The following is an 18,731-nucleotide window of genomic DNA, read 5'->3' as shown; positions in this document are numbered from 1 at the left end:
AACTACCGAGGCATTTATTTTCTAGCTACCGCAGGTAAAATCCTTGCAAGGATTCTCGCAAATCACCTCCTACCTATCTCAGAAGACATCCTCCCTGAATCCCAAAATGGTTTCCGCCTTTCCAGAGGGACAGTGGGCATGATCTTCACTGCACGACAGCTTCAAGAAAAATGCAGGGAGCAAAACCGACCTCTGTATATGGCATTTATTAATCTGACTAAGGCCTTTGATACTGTAAATCAAACTGCTCTCTGGACCATCCTTCTGAAAATTGGATGCCCTGATAAATTTGTGAATATTTTGCGACTCCTCCATGACAACATGACGGCGACAATTTTGGATAACTATGGTTCTCAAAGTGATCCATTCAAAGTGGGATCAGGCGTCAAACAGGGATGCGTTATTGCTCCGACCTTATTTGCTATTTTCATCACCATGATTCTACACCTTGTTGAGGGGAAACTTCCCACCGGCGTGGAAATCACATATCAAACAGATGGAAAGCTTTTTAATCTCAGTAGGCTGAAAGCAAAAAGTAAGGTAATTACAACCTCTGTCGTAGAACTTCAATATGCCGATGAGAATGTAGTCTCTGCACATTCAGAGGAAGATCTTCAAACTATCCTAAATGTCTTTGCAGAAGCATATGAAAAGCTTGGCCCCTCTTGCTTAACATCAAGAAAACCAAAGTGCTTCATCAGCAAGTGCGAACCAATCCATCTGTAGTGCCATCAATCCAGTTTAAAGGTGTGACGCTGGAGAATGTTGATCACTTTTCTTATCTTGGCAGCCATCTCTCTGTAAAAGCTGACATCGACGCTGAAAATCAGCATCGTCTGAGCTCTGCGAGTGCCGCATTCTCCCGAATGAAGCATAGAGTGTTTGAGGATTGGGATATTCACACGGAGACCAAAATGCTTTTTTACAAAGCCATTGTACTACTGACCTTACTGTACGCCTGTGAAACATGGACCATTTATAAACGCCTCTCCCAACTTCTTGAAAGATACCACCACCTCTGCCTCCGGAAAATTCTGCAAATTACTTGGGAAGATAGGCGGAGTAATGTTAGCATATTGGAAGAAGCAAAGACCACCAGTGTTGAAGCAATGATCGTCCAACATCAACTTTGCTGGACCAGCCATGTTGTTTGAATACCTGATCACCGTCTTCCAAAGCAGCTCCTTTACTCTCAACTTAAGGATGGAAAACGGAATATAGGTGGACAGCAAAAGAGGTTTAAAGATGTTCTCAAAGCTAATCTAAAAAAATGTAACATGAGCATCGAGGACTGGGAAGCCTTGGCTCATGAGTGTCCCAATTGGAGGTAGGCCATTATCAAAGGTGCTATGGACTTTGAAGAAGCACGAGTACAGGGTGAAAGGGACAAACAAGCTAAGTGGAAGACACGTCAAGCAAATCCTCATCGTGACCATCTTCCATCTGGAAACCTATGTCCTCACTGTGAGAGGCTGTGTGGTTCCAGAATTGGCCTCCACAGTCACTTATGGACCCACTGTTAAAGACCTTACCCAATGAAAAATGAATGAGTCTGTTGACAGTTGGTTCTTACTGAGCATGCCTGTGCTTATCGTAGACTTCAATGTTAATTTTATTAAATTAATATATGGCTGATTTTTAACTTTTTAAATTTTTAAACTGCAGAAGATGGTCAGAGTATGGGGCAAGGTCAGTAATAGAATTACAGATACTCTGTGAACGTGGCTGAGTTTTAATTAAATTCAACCAATTATGAGAACACTGACCGAAAAAAGTCCAACAGGGGTCTGGATTCCCCCCCCCCCGTTTTACACTTTGAACTCTAGATTCTCTCTGGGTGTTTTTGTTTTTTTTGTACTGCCATGAAAACTTAGAGGGTTGTTAAGCAAGTGTTTCTGAGTTCAGGACTATAAGTTTTGTAAGATTTTGTTTTGAAATGATCTTATGGGAAGCAGCAGAATGGCATGGGGGATATTTTCAAATTAACATTGTGGAATGTGAAAAATCCATGCTGGTTATAGTGTACAACCGCTCTTGTGGCTGTATAGTCAGAGTATAAGGACACATTCCTCCCAGGCAGAAACACTCTGGGTGTGAAGCAGGACCTGTAAGGGGTGAGGCCTGGGAAGAGTTCCGAGGGCCAAAAAGAGTGGCCCGGAGGGCCACATTTGGCCCCTGGGCCTGAGATTCCTCACCGCTGTGTTAGATACTTACATGAATGGAGCTTTTTTGCATTTTAATCAGCCCTGTGTAAGGACTATTTCTCACTTGAGTAATTATACCTTGTGTAACCTTCTGTTCAAATATGATATAAATATAATTCTTCAATACCAGAAGATTCCTGGCATCTGGAAAACCTGAGGATGACTTTTTTGTGCCACTGTGCATAGAAGTTCTATAGGAGATTATTATCTTACTGTACACTATAGCTGTTCATGAATATTGTACAGAAAGATTTGAATATGTTCTCTAAATGTGTCACTATAGAAATATGTTAAGGTCTTTGGCATTCATAGAAGTTTGGTAATTGAGAAATGAGGTAACTGTGGAGCCGTTAAATTACCTTTTGAGCTTAGGATAATGCTAGCATCCTTGTCATCGATGATAAAACAGAAAAGTGAACTTTCCCTTCAACAATACACAGAGGGATATAAAAAAAATAACCAGGTCAATTTTAATATACAGACAAATGCATGTTTTAGCAGCGATGGTTGCAGAGGTCTGTATGTTCAATTAAAGTAAGATCAGAGGTTGACTGCCTCTGAGACTTGTACAATAATATTAGATCTCACTGTTTTTATGAGTGGTCAGTATTGTCCTATATTGAAACTTTCCATTGACTTCAGTGGTTCTAAAAGGATGTAGTGACACAAACAAGTATCTAACCTAGCATCTTGTTGCTCCTTCACCTTTTATGTGTGGACTTTTTGGGTCCTAACTCTCTCTAGGGAGGCTCTTCTGGTGCTGAGTCTTTTGCCCTTTTGTTATCATAAGTGCAGCCCTGCTGGATCAGGCCAAAGGCCTATCTTGGCCAACATCCTGTTTCCCGCAGTGGCCACAAGTACGGCATGACTGTAACATCTGCTGCTGTTCCCTAGTGACTGGATTCAGATGAATTATGTGTCTGAACCAGGAGGCTCCGTCATGGCTAGTAGCCACTGATAGCCTTATCCTCCATGAATATTTCAAATTCCCTTTAAAGCCTGATGAGTTGATCTTTTTATTCTTTCAGACCTTTTGATTTTTAAATATTTTATTCTATGATTAGGTTTAATGCTGCTCAACCCCTTCCCTTTTTTAATACCCTGTTTGCTGTTTTTAGTTAGTGTACTAGAATTTATGCGTCTTACAATTTTGAGCTGGAACTGCTAATTAAACCACAGTGTGGGGTATTTAATGTATGAATGAAATCTGTACCATACAAATCCCACTTTCCTATCCATGGTTTATTTTAACTGTGGTGTGCTGTAGAGTAGGGCCCCACTCATATGGCGGGTTACGTTCCGGACCCCCGCCACAAAGTGAAAACTGCCGAAAAGCGGAACTCATTGAATAGAATGGCGCACAACGCCCAAAAACTGCCGTAAAAGCAGAACAAGAGCCCTATGAGTGGGGCTTTAGTCTAATTGCGTCTAATTGAGACCGCCGCATTAGCGAAGCACTGTAAAGCGAAGTGCTGTAAAGCTGGGCCCTACTATACTGCTACATCTGCAGAAGCCATAATCGTGGATAAATACCACCAGGATCGTATTTATAACCAGCATTTCAGCCAAACATTTAAAGCAGGTTTTCAAAACTTGATTTGTGCAGACATCTGGTTATGTGTAGTTTGCACTGATGAAGACATAATACTACAACATGGTTAAAGCCATGGAAAGAAGAGAAGGATTTACATGGGGAAGGAGGGATTGCACAAGTGTGCACTGTGCCTTGGTGATGAGGGAAAACTACTCTGCATGTGCTCAGATATAATCTTTTTATGAATTTACATTTTTTCAGGACTTGAACCCATGACAATATGATTATGGGGTTTAGCTTTGGCTCAAGCTATGATTCCTTGCTTCAACAATTATTTTCAGTCTATCAAGACTATCTTCACAGCTCCATCCTGAGTGTTTATTGAAAGCTATGTATTTTAAGGATGGCCATTATTTTTATATATACACACACACATTTTTGAACTTTATTTATTACAGGCAACAGCGATTACAGATCACACTGGTTCTTTTGTCTTAGATTCTGGGGGGATAGGGACTGGCCTTTATGCAGGTTTACTTGGCCTTGCAAATAGCTAGCTAGCTTATTTCCTTTTTAGCAGACCACAATGCCTTATGTAGGGGTATGTTTTGTCTCCTTTCAGCTTAATGGGAGATTGAGTGCATCATGCGGCATTAATTAAAAAAAAAAGGTTTTCAGAATTTTAGATGTTTCAACCTTGCCTCATTAACACCACTTGCACCGAACAGACAGGAGGCTGAATGAGTAGGTCATGTGTGTCTAAATATGTAGGTCTTGCCATGTACAAGTTAGCTTGTGTATGAGGGAAGGAGTGTGAGGGAGTGACCCAACTGTAGCTAACCTGAGACATTAGATGGAAAATCCAAGTGGCTACCACCCCATTCACTAATTAACATTAATAGAACTTGAGAATATATAAGAGCTGCACAAGAATTGCTATTTTTGCTGCTGTTGCTGATGTCCTGGATATCTCACTTCCATGGACCTCATTACATGGACATCTGTAGCCTCAAAGGCACTGTACACTCAGAGAACACAGGAAGTTGCCTTATACTGAGTCAGATCACAGACTGATCTAGCTCAGCATTATCTACATTGACTGGCAGCAGCTCTCCAGGGTTTCATGCAGGAAGTATCCTACCTCGAGATGCTGGGGAATCACACCTGGGACCTTCTGAATGAAAGGTAGATGCTCTGCCACTTGAGCTATAACTCTTCCATACTTGCAACTTCCTCCTGAATGAGGTGTCCAGATCCACAGTTATTGCAAATAGGCTGCTTGCGTTTAAATCCATGAAGAAATCTTCAACATATGTTTGGAATATATTTTTTCTTTGAAAAGGGAATTCTGACTGTTACTGTGAGAGGTTTGAAGTTCTCCATTTGACAATGAAAACTGTGCTGGCTTTTCTTTTTCTTTTGCGTAATTTTCTGCTGTGCCAAAGGCAAATGGCTTTGAAACCAACTTGGTAATCATGAAACCTTTGTTTAAATATCATGGGAAGACATGGTAGACATACCACGTTTATACAAGTATGTATGGAATGCTGAGCTACTGTAGATGAACCAATCCTCTGATTTGGTATGAGGAATCTTCCTATGTTTCATACCATCATCTAGTTTTTCTCCCTAACCCACACTTCATGTTATGTGGCAACTGGGCATGCTCAGTCCTCGTTGGGCTTTTTTTTAATGTGGATGCGCTTTTTTCATAATTGTATTTATGTAAACCTCAAGATTTCTGCGCACATGTTATATCTTCGTCTTGTTTCTCATTGGCCCTGTTTTGGCTCCTCTTGACACTCACCATGTGAGATCACTATTAGAAGGACTGATAGCTAAATGGGATCTACATGTTCTTCAGATATGCTGTAGTATGCTACTGAATACCAAATGCCATTGGCCAACAATTGGGGGAGGCTGTTCCTTTATGCCCTCCTTATTACCTTCCTCAAAGTACTTGGTTAGAAACAGAATGATGGACCCAATGGCTCTTTGGCCTACGATTCAGTACATCATGTGTTCATTTTTGTGTCTTTAAATTAGGATGCACAATCAGTCTTAAAAGACCTTTCAGTTAAGTCTCCTTCTCTTTTCCCAAAGGCTGGTGTGACAAAGAAAATACTCCTCAACATTTTTTAATTTGTATTTTGAAACTCCATAAAGGTGGATATAATCTGGCCTGAAAAGGGGGATGTTGTTTTCAAGAGACATTCACTCTGATGCTTTTGCACAAGGCCTAACCAGCCATGAGGGGCATGTTGAGTAGATAAGCATGTAAAATATTTATGATTTAATATGTACAGTTAAAATATCTTTTGCTGCAAATAAAGTAGTAAGCATTTTGCAGTTTTATAGCTTAATGGCTAATGAGAGAATTTTTAAAGGGTATGTGTGTACAGTATTTTAATTAAAATTTTAATTTAAAATAATAAAGCCATGAAGAATATTAAAAAGGGCAATAGCAATCGATATAATGACTTGGAATTTTAAACAAAATACATTGATTAAAAGTAGTATGCAGGAATAAATAAACATGGATGCAAATCTGATTGGTTTGACACCTTTTTTTCTTAATGGACTTGAAATAAAACTTAGTTCAATCCTGGACTTATAAACTTCATCATTAACTGCTTCCAAAGTAATTCTAAATGTTGGAATCCAACCAGTTATGCTGTATATACAATTCACATTTCCCTTTACAGAGGTTATTACAATAAGTATGCTTAAAAATGGGGGGATGCTGATAGGGTAGGGAACAAACTTGGTTTTGTTTAAAAGGGAAAGGAGATTAAAAACTAACAAGAATCCAAGGAGTTTAGAATCCCAGCTCTCACCCTTCTTCGAAACACCTTGTCATTGTGATACCTTTTAAATAGTGCAGATGTTTGTATTGGTCCATTAGAGAAAAACAGTTCAGAATAGCACTAGAATTAGAGCAGTTTCTAGGACCAAAGGGGGGGGGGAAGTTTCAAAGAGGTGAGCAAACTTTCAAGTTCGTCAAAACTTTTAAACATGCTGAATGTGGAGCATAAAAAATGAAAGGAGTGGGTGGAGTGGGTGGCTTCCATGAACTTCCTAGGGGCCTTAAGAAGCCACACTCAGCCCTTTCAAGTGCAATATTGGGGATACTAATACTGACATCTTGCAGGATTATAATGAGATAATGCACATGAAGTACTCTGAGCACTGCAAATGTTCGGTATGCTCTAAGTATTTGCGCACACACTCAATTCTCCAAGTGTGCATCCTTATGTAACCAAAAGAAGAGGGGAGATAACATCAGGCTTTGGGGAAAACTATTGGTTTGCAGCATCGTTATCACAAAAATAATGAGGGACTGTGCATGCTTGGTGGCCACATAATACTGACTACTTATTTAAGAGGGAGAAGGAGGAGGCATAAAACTGGTGAGTGTGTCTGGAATGGAGTATTCTGGAGAAGGGCGCAGCTGACAGGTTGAAACCTTGAACAGGAGTACCCAAGACCCCAACATTTTATTGCAGATTTCCTTGTTGTAAAATTTCTTAAATGACTGAGTTGCACAACCATTTTTTCCTGGCTATTTCCATTCTTTTAGTGTTGGTTGCTTAGAACATATGGAATTTTAATTTGTTTTCTTGACTATAAAGAGATCCTACCTGATCCTCTCGGATATGTCTCTTGTTTAGAAGGTCAGGCTTTCTTCATGTGTACCCTGTTGGTGTGGGGACTGCTTCCTTGCAGTACACACTGCTGCAGACACTCAGCAGTGACTATTCTAGAGAAGTAGGTGGGGCCATTTGTGTGGGCCTTTCTCCCTTAGATATGCCACCTCCTGCGCCGTAAAAGCAAAGCGCAGCAGTTAGGTGGAAAAGAACCACGTCGCTGGAATATGCACACACTACCCTATATTTTTTTTTTCAATAATTTTTATTCAAATTTTCATAAAACATACAAGACGAAATCATAAAACATTCAAAGACAAAAAACAAAATCAAAAATAATTAAACAAACAAAAAAAAAATAAAAATAAAAATAAAAATAAAAAATAAAGAGTAAAATATTGACTTCCCATTTGTCAAAGATCAGATCAGTTATAAGTCTATAATATATAACAATCCTGTCTCTTAAGTCATATTATAAAATCACTTTCCTCCAATAGTTATCTTACTTAATCATCAAATCTCATAAACATTACTTTATTCTTTCCACAAAAAGTCAAAGAGAGGTTTCAATTCTTTAAGAAATATATCTATCAATTTTTTTTTTCCAGATAAACATATCAATTAATCCATCTCATTACTAATTATGATAATCTTATTGTCATAACCATAGTCAAAATAAACATTTCCATTAATCCATCACATCAGAATCTGTTAGGTTCAGTAATTTCAGTAGCCATTGTTCTATTATCCCTATTAGTTCCATTTTCCATCTTCCATCTTCAGTAGTCTTGTTAAGTCCAGTAATTTCAGTATCCAATCTTCCATTATCAGTATTCCATAATAATCTTGCTGTCAAAGCCATAGTCATATAGTAAGAGTCTGATGGGAATTACCTCTATCCCAAATATTTTCTTGCCATCCATTCTGAATAGGTTGCTGAAATACTGCTGTAAAATCATATCTCTGTTCTTTTTTTCAAAATACACTGGGTCATCTCTTGAAAGTTTTTCCATTGTCACATGGCTGCAGTTAATTCCATAGATTTTCTCTATATTGGGCTCCATCACATCATTCCAGTCCAGAAGATTATCCATGCCATTGATAACTTTATCTCTAGAATCTTCATTAATTTCTTCAGAGATAACATTGAGTTCCAAACAATAGATTTTATTTCTAAAGTCCATAGACTCCAAATCTTGTTCCTGTTCCACGTTTGTTCCAATCTCCGGGATCTCCTCTCTCACAGGGACCCCTGTTCCAGTCTCCAGGGTCTCCTCTCTCACAGGGACCCCTGTTCCAGTCTCCAGGGTCTCCTCTCTCACAAGGACCCCTATGTCTTTAATCTCCTGTGTCTCCAAACAATAGATTTTGTTTCTAAAGTCCATAGACTCCAAATCTTTTTCCTGTTCCACGTTTGTTCCAATCTCCGGGGTCTCCTCTCTCACAGGGACCCCTATATCTTTAATCTCCTGCTTCATTTTACTCAATTCAATTTTCAGCTCCTTACAACCCTGTCGCAGGTTTTGTTTCGTTATCTCAATCTCATCCATTATTTTCTGAAACATAGTTATTTCCAGATTCTCAGCCACTTTCTTAATTGCCATTTTAAAAGAAAAATATAGGAAAACCACTTCTTATTTCAGCAACAATTGGGTTAATACTCCAAACTTGGTGACATCACAGTATAAACAGAGCAGACAGCCTTATCTCTCCATAGTTAAGTAAACAAAATGCAGTTCCCAGGATCGAAACAATTAATGGCAGTCGTCAAGAAACAGATTCGTCAAAATAAAATAGACCAAAAAGAGAGTAGTCTCAGACAGTATAATATTCTTCAAAATAAAAATCTGGAATAGAAATCCCTCTTCTGTGTATATCTTTAGAATGCAAATCCAGGACAGCTTTTTGCAACAAAAACAGAGATAAGCTATTAATTAGTGCGTAGCAGAGAGAAGTTATGGCTCCCCAGTAAGATGTCAAAAACCGATCAATCTGGCAAATCTCTTTTAAACAGCAACAATTTAAGTCAAGTAAAAGAAAAATATAGAAAGAAGGGTGCTTGCCTGTTAGTGCGTTCTCTCTTAGAAGATAAGATGAACGTTCGCTTTAACAGATAGAGCTTGCTGTTGAAAATCCGTCCCACCTTCGTCGGCTGGACCTCGTCCCATAAATTAATGAGATCTGGTCGTCCCAACAAAAATAGGCTTTGAGGTTAATCTCTTCGTTTCTCCCTACCCGGGAGAAGTTTAATCAGTCAAAAAAAAAAGAAAAAACTGACTGATATATCTGAATAAGCTTCTTTTGAGGCAGGAGCCCGTCTCAAAAGCAGGCACAGGCTAAGTCACCCTTCCCGGAAGTCCACACACTACCCTATATTGTAGGATCACACCTTGAGGAGTTTACATTGGGGGACTGGTGTGTGTTAAAGGCACAAAATGCCATGTTCTCCCAGTTAATGAATTCGGAGGGATAATGCATGGAGCTGTGATACTGTTGAGTAACAGTATATAAAGTTAATAAATAGGATCAATGTTTAGCTTTTTAAAACAAACAAATCCTTTATTTAAATGGAAAAGTAGTTAAGTACATGCTAAATTCTCCCATCCCACTCAGTGAGACTTAGAAGTGCTTAACTTGAGCCAACTTGTGCCTTAAATAAACAGGAGTGCATGTTGCCTATTTTCACTACACTGTTCACAATGGTAGTTATTAGGTGCTTACAGAAAAGACAAATGGGGGAGGTATGTAAGCACATGTGAAGGAAGCCTGCTTTGAAATAGATTTGAAAAGTCATGTTAATATTTATATTTACCTTTGCGCTTTTCATGGTGTTATCATCACATACTGCTTTTATAGGATACAGGATATTTTTCTAAAGTTTGTAACCCAGGGGTATGACAGTTTAGATTTTAATAACATGATGAAATCTAGGTCATGAAATCCTCCTTATCCACTCAAACTCCTCCAGCCATAAAGGAAAGCTTTGGTGTTATATAGGCAGCATGGATGGTTATGTATTTTCTGAATTATTTTACTGCGTAATGACATGTTTAGCAATACAGAGTATTGCATGGTAGAGATGAACTCTGCTATTGGTAACGAGAATTCTAAAACATATGATGACTGTCAAGTAAGCAGTTACACTAACAGCGCAATCCTATACATAGAATCATCGAACAGTTGAGTTGGAAGGGGCCTGTAAGGCCATCGAGTCCAACCCCCTGCCCAGTGCAGGAATCCAGCCTGAGGCATAAATAATACAAGGCGGACTGTGTCAACCCCTTCCTCTCATACAGGGTGAAGATCACATTTCCAGAGCTTCCCTTACAAACACAGGGCAATATGTAGTCAATAAAGCGAGCAGCTAGAGGCTGTAAATTGCGCACACTGGAGATGGGGGGAGAGGTTAAGAGGGGAAGTTGCCATTTATTGACAGGTATTCCTGCAAATGCAAGGAGAAAACTTTCCAGTTATAGTTCCTGTGGGGCTCGCTGTCCCTCACAATTCTCTAAGAAGCCTGTCTTTGTTTCCTCTTTCCGCTTCCTTTTTTGCTCATTTGTGGGCTTCTTTTTTAATATAATTTTATTAGTTAACTAGGCAGTGGCATGTACCGCCCCATCCCATTTTGCTCCTGTTTCTTCTAGGGATATTTGTGTGTGTGTGTGTGTGAGAGAGAGAGAGAGAGAGAGAGAGAGAGAGACAGAGAGACAGACAGACAGAGAGAGACTGACTATTGTAAAGGTGATTTCCCTTAAACTTTACTTTCAATTATTTAGTTCCATATGTCCCCTGCCAATGAGCTGTTCTGTTGTTTAAGCATTTCAGTTATTTAAGCATTGGTTTTTCTGACTGATACAGCTGGTATAGCACAGTGGGGAGGAGAGCCTGAGTGGAAGTCCACAGTCTGTGAGTTCATCTCCCTGCTTGTGTGTCCTGGGTGTCAAGGGCCAGCTAAAGATAGATCACCCCCTGAGTGGCTCAGGGGTTACATGCCCTGCCACCTGTGCAGCCATGGGCAAGTGGCATAGTCCCAAGGAGACCAGTTGCCCCCTAGCTGGCAGTTGTGGACAAGGAAGGGGCTGGTTTGTGCAGCTGTGGCAAGCTGAGCAGGCCCTAGCCAGCTGGGGAGGACTAGCCTCAGAGGGAGGCAATGGTAAATTCTCTCTGAATACCGCTTACCATGAAATCCCTATACATAGGGTCACCATATGTCAGAATCAACTTGAAGGCAGCCCTTTTCCATTTTGTTCTGGCTGATGCTATCTAACTGTGACTAGGATTGCATACCTAATTTTTAAAAACCCTCATGTGTTTTTTCAGTATAGAATCATAGAATTGTAGATGACCTGTAAGACCATCGAGTCCAGCCCCCTGCTCAATGCAGGAATCTAAATTTTAAAGGATGTCTACTCAGATGTAGGTTCTGTTGTGCTCAGTGGTACAGGTGACAATTGGTAGCAATGTCCTAGGACTACCCTGTAAGTGTAATTATGTGTTAACTGCACAATGAAAACTGCATTGGGGGTACACTTTTGTTCCACGACATAAGCACAAAGTACAAGAAGCATTACAAAAATAGCAAGAAATTGCTAATGTTTTTTTTTTTAAAAAAATTACAAATGCAAAAGATGAAACAGTCCCCAAAGTGATGGTTTATAGTTATTAAAACAATCAACCTTGTAAACAGTATGAGTCGGTGGGAACAGATCTCCCAAAGTAGGGAGTTCCACAATTTAGATATGGCTGCGGAAAAGGCCCTCTTGTGCCCCAAATGGTTTCGCATCAGCCACTGTGAGGGCCCAAAAAGGAGCCTTCCCAGCAAATCCTAGAGCAGACACGCTCCCTGAGGCAGACAAATAATAATGTCTGGGACAAAGCATTCTTATTACAGTATTAGACTAACATTCCTGCAACTCTGCATAGGACATAATATTTCCCATATAATATCACCGTAGAAAAACTACTGAATTAATAACGTTACTTTTTGGGCCCTATGCTATGAGTTAAATGACTGTTTCAACATTAAATACACTTAACATATCCATAAATCATACTGTAATTAAGAAACCTGGTAAAATGAATCTTAATTCAAAGCCCAATCAATAAATACTTTACAGTGCTAATGTATGCTTGTTGTTTTTTAAATGAAATTCATGCAATATGCTTACTATGTTTATACATAAATATGTAACATTTTACATCTTTAAAAGAATGTACTGTACACACTGTTTTAAACATTTATTGCCTATTTATTTATTTATTTATTACATTTATACCCCACCTTTATTTTCATAATAGAAACCCAAGGCGGCTTACATATAGTTCGCAGGCTGTCTCCCATCCAGGCACTGACCAGATCTGACCCTGCTTAGGTTCAGCAGTGTGCTGGCCTCATGTGCCTTCAGACCATAACCCGGGACCTAACCTAACACACAGTTCAGAAGGAGAAATTGTAACAATGGAAGGAATTTTGTTAAAAATTAGGGCAAGGAAAGAACACAATTTTTTTTTTAAAAAAAGTGTGTGTAGATTAATTGCATAAATGATAGTAAGCGAATGAAAACACAACTGGGCAATGAGCAGACAAGAACACCAAATTCTAAACAATTTCTAAAAGCCTACTGCTTTCAGTAGACCTTATTTCCAGACCTGTGGCACTGAGGTCACTGCCATGTTTTTAATGCTAATATCCCATGGGGTATTTCTTGATAACATGCTGCAGAGATGAAGCATTCCCTCAAATGGGAAGGCTGGGAAAGAGGAATTGCCCAAATGATAAGAAAGAAGTGGTTATAGGAAAGGATGTGTCCAGAGGCAGGAAGGGACAAGGAGCAGGAAGAGCGGAAGTGTGTTGCGGGTGGGTCTGGGGGAGCCATTCCCAAGGAGAGGAGGAAGGAGGGGCCTATGGGAAGAAGACAGGACAATAGGAAGCTGCCTTGTATGGAGGCAGGCCATTGCTCCATGTACCTCAGTATTGTCAGCAGCTCTGCAGGGTTTCAGGGATTGCCATGAAAAGAAAACTGGACTATTCTTTCAGACCAACATCTTTGTACTAAATGAAATAAAGTTTGGGCCATCTGAAAAGACTGACCTGACACTTGCTGTGGGAGTAGTGCCCAACATGACACTGGATCTCTTTAATTCTCTTCACACAATTGCACACTCATCATTGTAGTTAGTTATGTCATTTTTGCATGTGATTGTGGCTCTATGATAAGGATTATCTTTTCATTTTTAAAAAGGTCTCTCCAAGCGCTGATCTGCAATGCTGCTATTTTTGGTGTCCCTTGGCAATTGACTGAAGATGGTCTGGAGTCCACCTTCCAGGTGAATCATTTGGGACACTTTTATCTCATTCAGCTCCTTGAAGATGTTCTTCGTTGCTCAGCTCCTGCAAGAGTCGTGGTGGTTTCCTCAGAATCACACAGGTGAGTGTTGACTTGGAATATGTTGCATACTGCTTGCAGATTTTTAAAATATGAAGTGGCTTATAAATGCTTTCAAATAAATAAATACATGAGGTATTGCTAAAAAGCACTTAAGGTTTTCTTGGTGACCATATGGAAACTGAGTTCAGTTACAGGTAATCATGCATAAGTGCCCATATTGTGGAGGTTAAGGTTATCAATCGCTGCTAGTCCTGATGTCTGTGTTTTACCTCCACTACTTTTGTCAATTCTGCTTCTACAGCAACTGAAAAGAAGTGTGATGTGACATTTTTAATTGTGAAGGCTGCGTACGTGCAATACCTTTAAAGCACACACACCCCATTGCTGGGAATCGCAAGTGGGGAGAGTGCTGTTGCATTCAAATCCTGCTTGTGGGCTTCTCATAGGTGTCTGGTTGGCCCCTGTGAGAACAGGATGCTGGACTAGATGGGCCACTGGCCTGATCCAACAAGCTGTTCTTATGTTCATTTAAAGAAGGAAGGAAGGAAGGAAGGAATTCCTTATGTAACAATAAAAATGATGGGAGTACCCCATGAAATCAATATGTTTGAGGACTTGAAATTGCTATGGTGGAATAGGATGTTGAATTTGACCCCCAGAAATCTGGGTGCAATTTCCCATTCATCTGTTAAGTTCACTTGGTGGCTTTGGCCCAGTCACTACCTCTCAACCCTAATTACACCTCACAGGGTTGTTAGGATGAAATGGAGTAGGGAAGAACCAAGGGAAGATCTAAAGAGTCATGTCCCATTTTTTTCTCAGGTAGCATGCCATCACGTGGTAGTCATAGCGCCATCTAGCGTCCGAAGGCAAGAATATACTGGAGCGAACCCCTCCCACTCCATTTCATTCTTGCCTTTGTCCGAGGCTGTTCATCTCTCACGTAGCATAAGGCTTAGAGTAGGAATTAGTACTTCCAGTGTGTGTGTTTGTATTCTGTGTCTGTGGGAGAGTGTGGTGGGCTTCCGCTGACCCCCATCCCACTGGGCCCCCTTTTTTCCTGAGGTCTCACCCTTCCCTCTATTCCTCCTTGGTGCAGTGGTTGTTAGTTTCCCCCCTTTTTTCTCCTTCTTCCCCTTTTTTAATTTTTGGGACCACGGGGTGCGCTGAGGGCCCTCTTGCTCCTGCCTTCAGTGGCAGCGTCTCTACCCCCCCCCAGTCTTCAGGCAGGAAGAGCCCAGTGCTATTGCACCTGACTCTACCGCCTTTGTTCCCAGTCCCGCGGCACCACCACAGCTCGCCGCTATTGTGGCGTCCATTCTTTGCGGCCTGTTTTTTCGGCACTGCCTCAGCCTCCAGCACCAGTGCACGGCTTCCTCTGCCCCACTAGCTGCGGCACATTACTGCAGCCGCTTGGTGCCTCAGCCTCCGGCTGCTCCTCGACCATTCAGCTTCTGAGGCACGGCTCCCCCTCGCCACCAGGCGCTGCTCGCCGCGCTCCAACTCCGACCTCTTGGCCGTCGTGTCCTACAGCGGCTTTCAGGGGAGGCCTGCTGTTGCTGCCTCCCCTTGGCCACTAGCTTCTCAGGGGCTTGCGGGCAGCCGTGCGAGCGGTGGCACCTGGCTGGCTACACCCCCCCGGCAGCTTGAGTGCGCTCGGGTGGCAGCAAGCTCCACGACCACCATTTTGGTTTTGGATCCTTTCTATTTTGAAATCCCCTCCATTTTTGAATTTCCCACCTTTCTTCTCATTTGCTCCTTGCTGGCTGCCTCTGTTGTTTGATTGAGGAGTGGATAGTGGTTCTTCCTTTCCCATTTGATTTAATTAACAGGGACTATTTTGTGAGAATTTACTTCAACATCAGGACTAAGAGGCTATTGAATTTACAATAGGAATAGTACCACACACACCCTCACTGTGGGCGTGTACTACAACTTCTCTTTGGTATTGTGCACAGTAGCAGTACCGTACACACACACACACACACACCGTGGGCATGTACTGAGACATGTTTCTTCAGCTAGTGCACAGGACCTGTACTGCACCCCCCTCCACATGTGGACGTGTACTGAGATCCATTGGCTCATATAGTGCACAGGAGCAGTATTGTGCCTCTCTCTCTGTGGAGGCACATCTAAGCCCGTTCTCCTCAGATCCATTTCCTCATATAGTGCACAGGAGCAGTATTGTCTCTCTCTCTCTCTCTCTCTCTCTGTGGACCCGCATCTAAGCCCGTCCTCCTCAGGTTGCATCTCGACTACTGCGCCTAGCCAGCACGTGCACGCTTGCTCCTATCCACATTACCATTTGTGACAGTTCCTGTACCCCTGCCTCGCTATGTGTTTATAATGGCAGATCAGCGACCTGAGACAGACCTGCAGACAGATGCTAACCAGCATAGCAAGCCTCAGTCGCATCACAAGGCTTTAAAGCGCAAGCACTCCAAGCTCTACTCCAAGGCCGTTACCAAAGCTAAACACTTCTCTACCCATAGTGCTTCCAAGCAAGCTCGATATGTTTCAGTTGCTGCTTCGGAGGATCCTGGTCAGCAGGCATTGTCAGCTCTTTTTCACTCACCTACTGGTTCTTCAGGTGATGGGTTCAAGGGGTTCCTGAACCAACCAAATTTGGACTGCCCATTTCAGTAGATGGCGACGACGTCTCACCATCAATCAGTAGATCAACATCTGGCCCAAGAAGAGCAAACTCTACCCTTGGATCCTCAGGCGGCCGTACCTGATCCTCTCCTAGGGCTGCAACTGACCCCTGAGTTTCTTTCCCAGTTGAACGATGTACTAGGGTTCTTCTCCCAAGTGCAGTCATCTTCGCAGCAGCAAGCCCCTCAGCAACAGCCCAGCATGATGGATCATCATGTTCGCCATGATGCTGTACCACCTCCTTCTCCAGATCCTTTCAATGTTGCCAGAGACAGACTTGGAGGCGATGATGCCGGATTGGAGGCCCCTTCGTCTTTTCCTCAGGCCGAAGACGATGAGTGGAGTGAAGATTCAGAATTGGAGGACTCATCCTATCGTCTTTTTGATTCATTTGACTACCTCCCGTTGTGCCGTAGAGTTTTGGATACACTGGGACTCCAGTCTTTGCCAACCCAATCTCTCGCCCCTCCTGTGAAGGGGGCCAGGGTCCTCAAATCTCTTAGATTGGCAGACCACTTCATTCCGGTTCCAGATCCCATCGACAAGCTAGCCAAAGGGGAATGGGCTCGGCTGCTGTGTCCATGTCATTTCTCAGCCCTGGCCAAAAGACATTACGCTTTAGCTCCTGAGTCCATGAATCACCTGAACATCCCAGGAGTAGATCAGCCAATCTCTAACTTGATGTCCAGGTCTCTCCTCCTGAAAGAAGGAGACTCCCAGCTTAAGGACCCATGAGAACTGCAGCTAGACTTCACCCTGCGAAAGAACCATGAAGCCACCACCTATTCCATTCGAGCATCTGTAGTGGCCTCCATCTTTTCAAGAGCCTTGATGATGTGGCTGGACAAGCTCTTGGAAGATCCGGATCCGGCCAAAGTCAGAAGGGGTCTGGTCAAGCTGCACAAAGCGGCAGCATTTGTAGCTGACGCTACTTTGGATGCGTCACAACAAGGAGCAGGGACACTGGCTGCAGAAATAGTGGCTTGATGAACTCTCTGGCTTCGTCACTGGGACGCAGATACCACAGCCAAGGTCAATTAATCTACAGCCCCATACTCTGGGGCATTGCTATTCGGCGAAGAAGCCCTTAAAGCAGTCTTGGTAGATCCTAAAGACAACTGGAAGCCTGCTCTAGCCACGGCCAAAAAAGATGACCGTAGGCCATTTTGAAGGTTTGCTGCATACCGATCTTTTCAGCCCTTTCAAGGAGCGTGGTCTGGGGGGGGCGAGGCCATGACTCCCATTTCATAGACTTCCACTCCTCCAAGGGAACCTGGCACAAACAGCAGTTCCAGGGCAAGGCTCAGTACCAGGGATGACAAGGCCCTTCTCCTTCATCATACAGACGGGGAACGCATCAGCACAGGTAATTCTGACACCATCCCTATTGGACGCAGGCTACTCCACTATGCAGGGCTCTGGCTGGGACTAACTCAAGTTTTTTGGATCAGAGATATTTTCTCTCATGGTTGCAGCATAGAGTTTTGGCTACCCCCCCTGGACAGATTCCTTCCCTCCTCCATTCCCAAAACCCAGGAACGGCAGAGGGTCATGCAGGAAGCAATACAACATCTCCTCAACACAGCGGCAGTAGAACCAGTCCCACCAGCAGAGAGATCGCGGAGTGTTTACTCCGTCCTGTTTGGAGTTTGCAAGCGAGATCTGTCGTGGAGAGCGGTCTTGGACCTCAAGTTCGTCAACCACTTTGTGACGTATCAACGGTTCAAAATGGAGTCCCTCGCTTCAATTATACAAATTCTACAGCAGGGAAACTTTTTGGCTTCCATTGACCTAAAGGAAGCATACCTACATTGGACCTCCTCCAGTGCCGGTTCGGCAACTTCTCGGTGGACCTCTTCCCCTCGAGTCACAATTGCAAGCTGTCCTAGTACTTCTCATGATACCTGGAGCACACCGCGGAGTCGGTAGATGCACTGGCGACACCTTGGCCAGAGGATCTCCTGTACGCATTCCCTCCAATTCCTTACTGGGCAGGACACTGAAAAGCTGAGACGCGAAAGGGTGCAACTGGTTCTGCTGGCCCTGTACTGGCCTTGCCGCCCATGGTTCTCAGACCTGATCGCATTGTCAGTAACAGAGCCTTGGAGACTGCCAGTCAGGCCAGATCTACTGTCTCAGGGGCCGATCTGGCATCTGGATCCTGAATGGTTGAGTCCGACGGCTTGGTGTTTGAACAGCGGCAACTGATTAACTCAGGCCTATCTCAGGGGGTTGTCGATACAATTATGGCATATAGAAGGCCGTTGATGAATCACATTTACCAGAGTACGTGGCTCGC

At 42.6% G+C, this 18,731-nt stretch overlaps 1 protein-coding gene across 9 annotated transcripts in view; it reads left to right on the top strand.

Moving 5' to 3' along the window:
• The window catches only part of WWOX (WW domain containing oxidoreductase), a 797,581-nt gene that overhangs the window by 204,866 nt on the left and 573,984 nt on the right, over nucleotides 1-18,731 (top strand). For all 9 annotated transcript variants that reach the window (XM_061594672.1, XM_061594680.1, XM_061594677.1 and 6 more), the window contains exon 7: nucleotides 13,628-13,813. In XM_061594672.1, coding sequence (XP_061450656.1) covers nucleotides 13,628-13,813 — 186 coding nt within the window. The remainder of the gene's footprint in view (nucleotides 1-13,627; nucleotides 13,814-18,731) is intronic.

Source organism: Rhineura floridana, chromosome 13, assembly GCF_030035675.1.
Source record: "Rhineura floridana isolate rRhiFlo1 chromosome 13, rRhiFlo1.hap2, whole genome shotgun sequence".
Lineage (NCBI taxonomy): Eukaryota > Metazoa > Chordata > Lepidosauria > Squamata > Rhineuridae > Rhineura > Rhineura floridana.
Note: the sequence above shows the minus strand (reverse complement) of the source record. Positions and strands in the feature narration are given on the sequence as shown.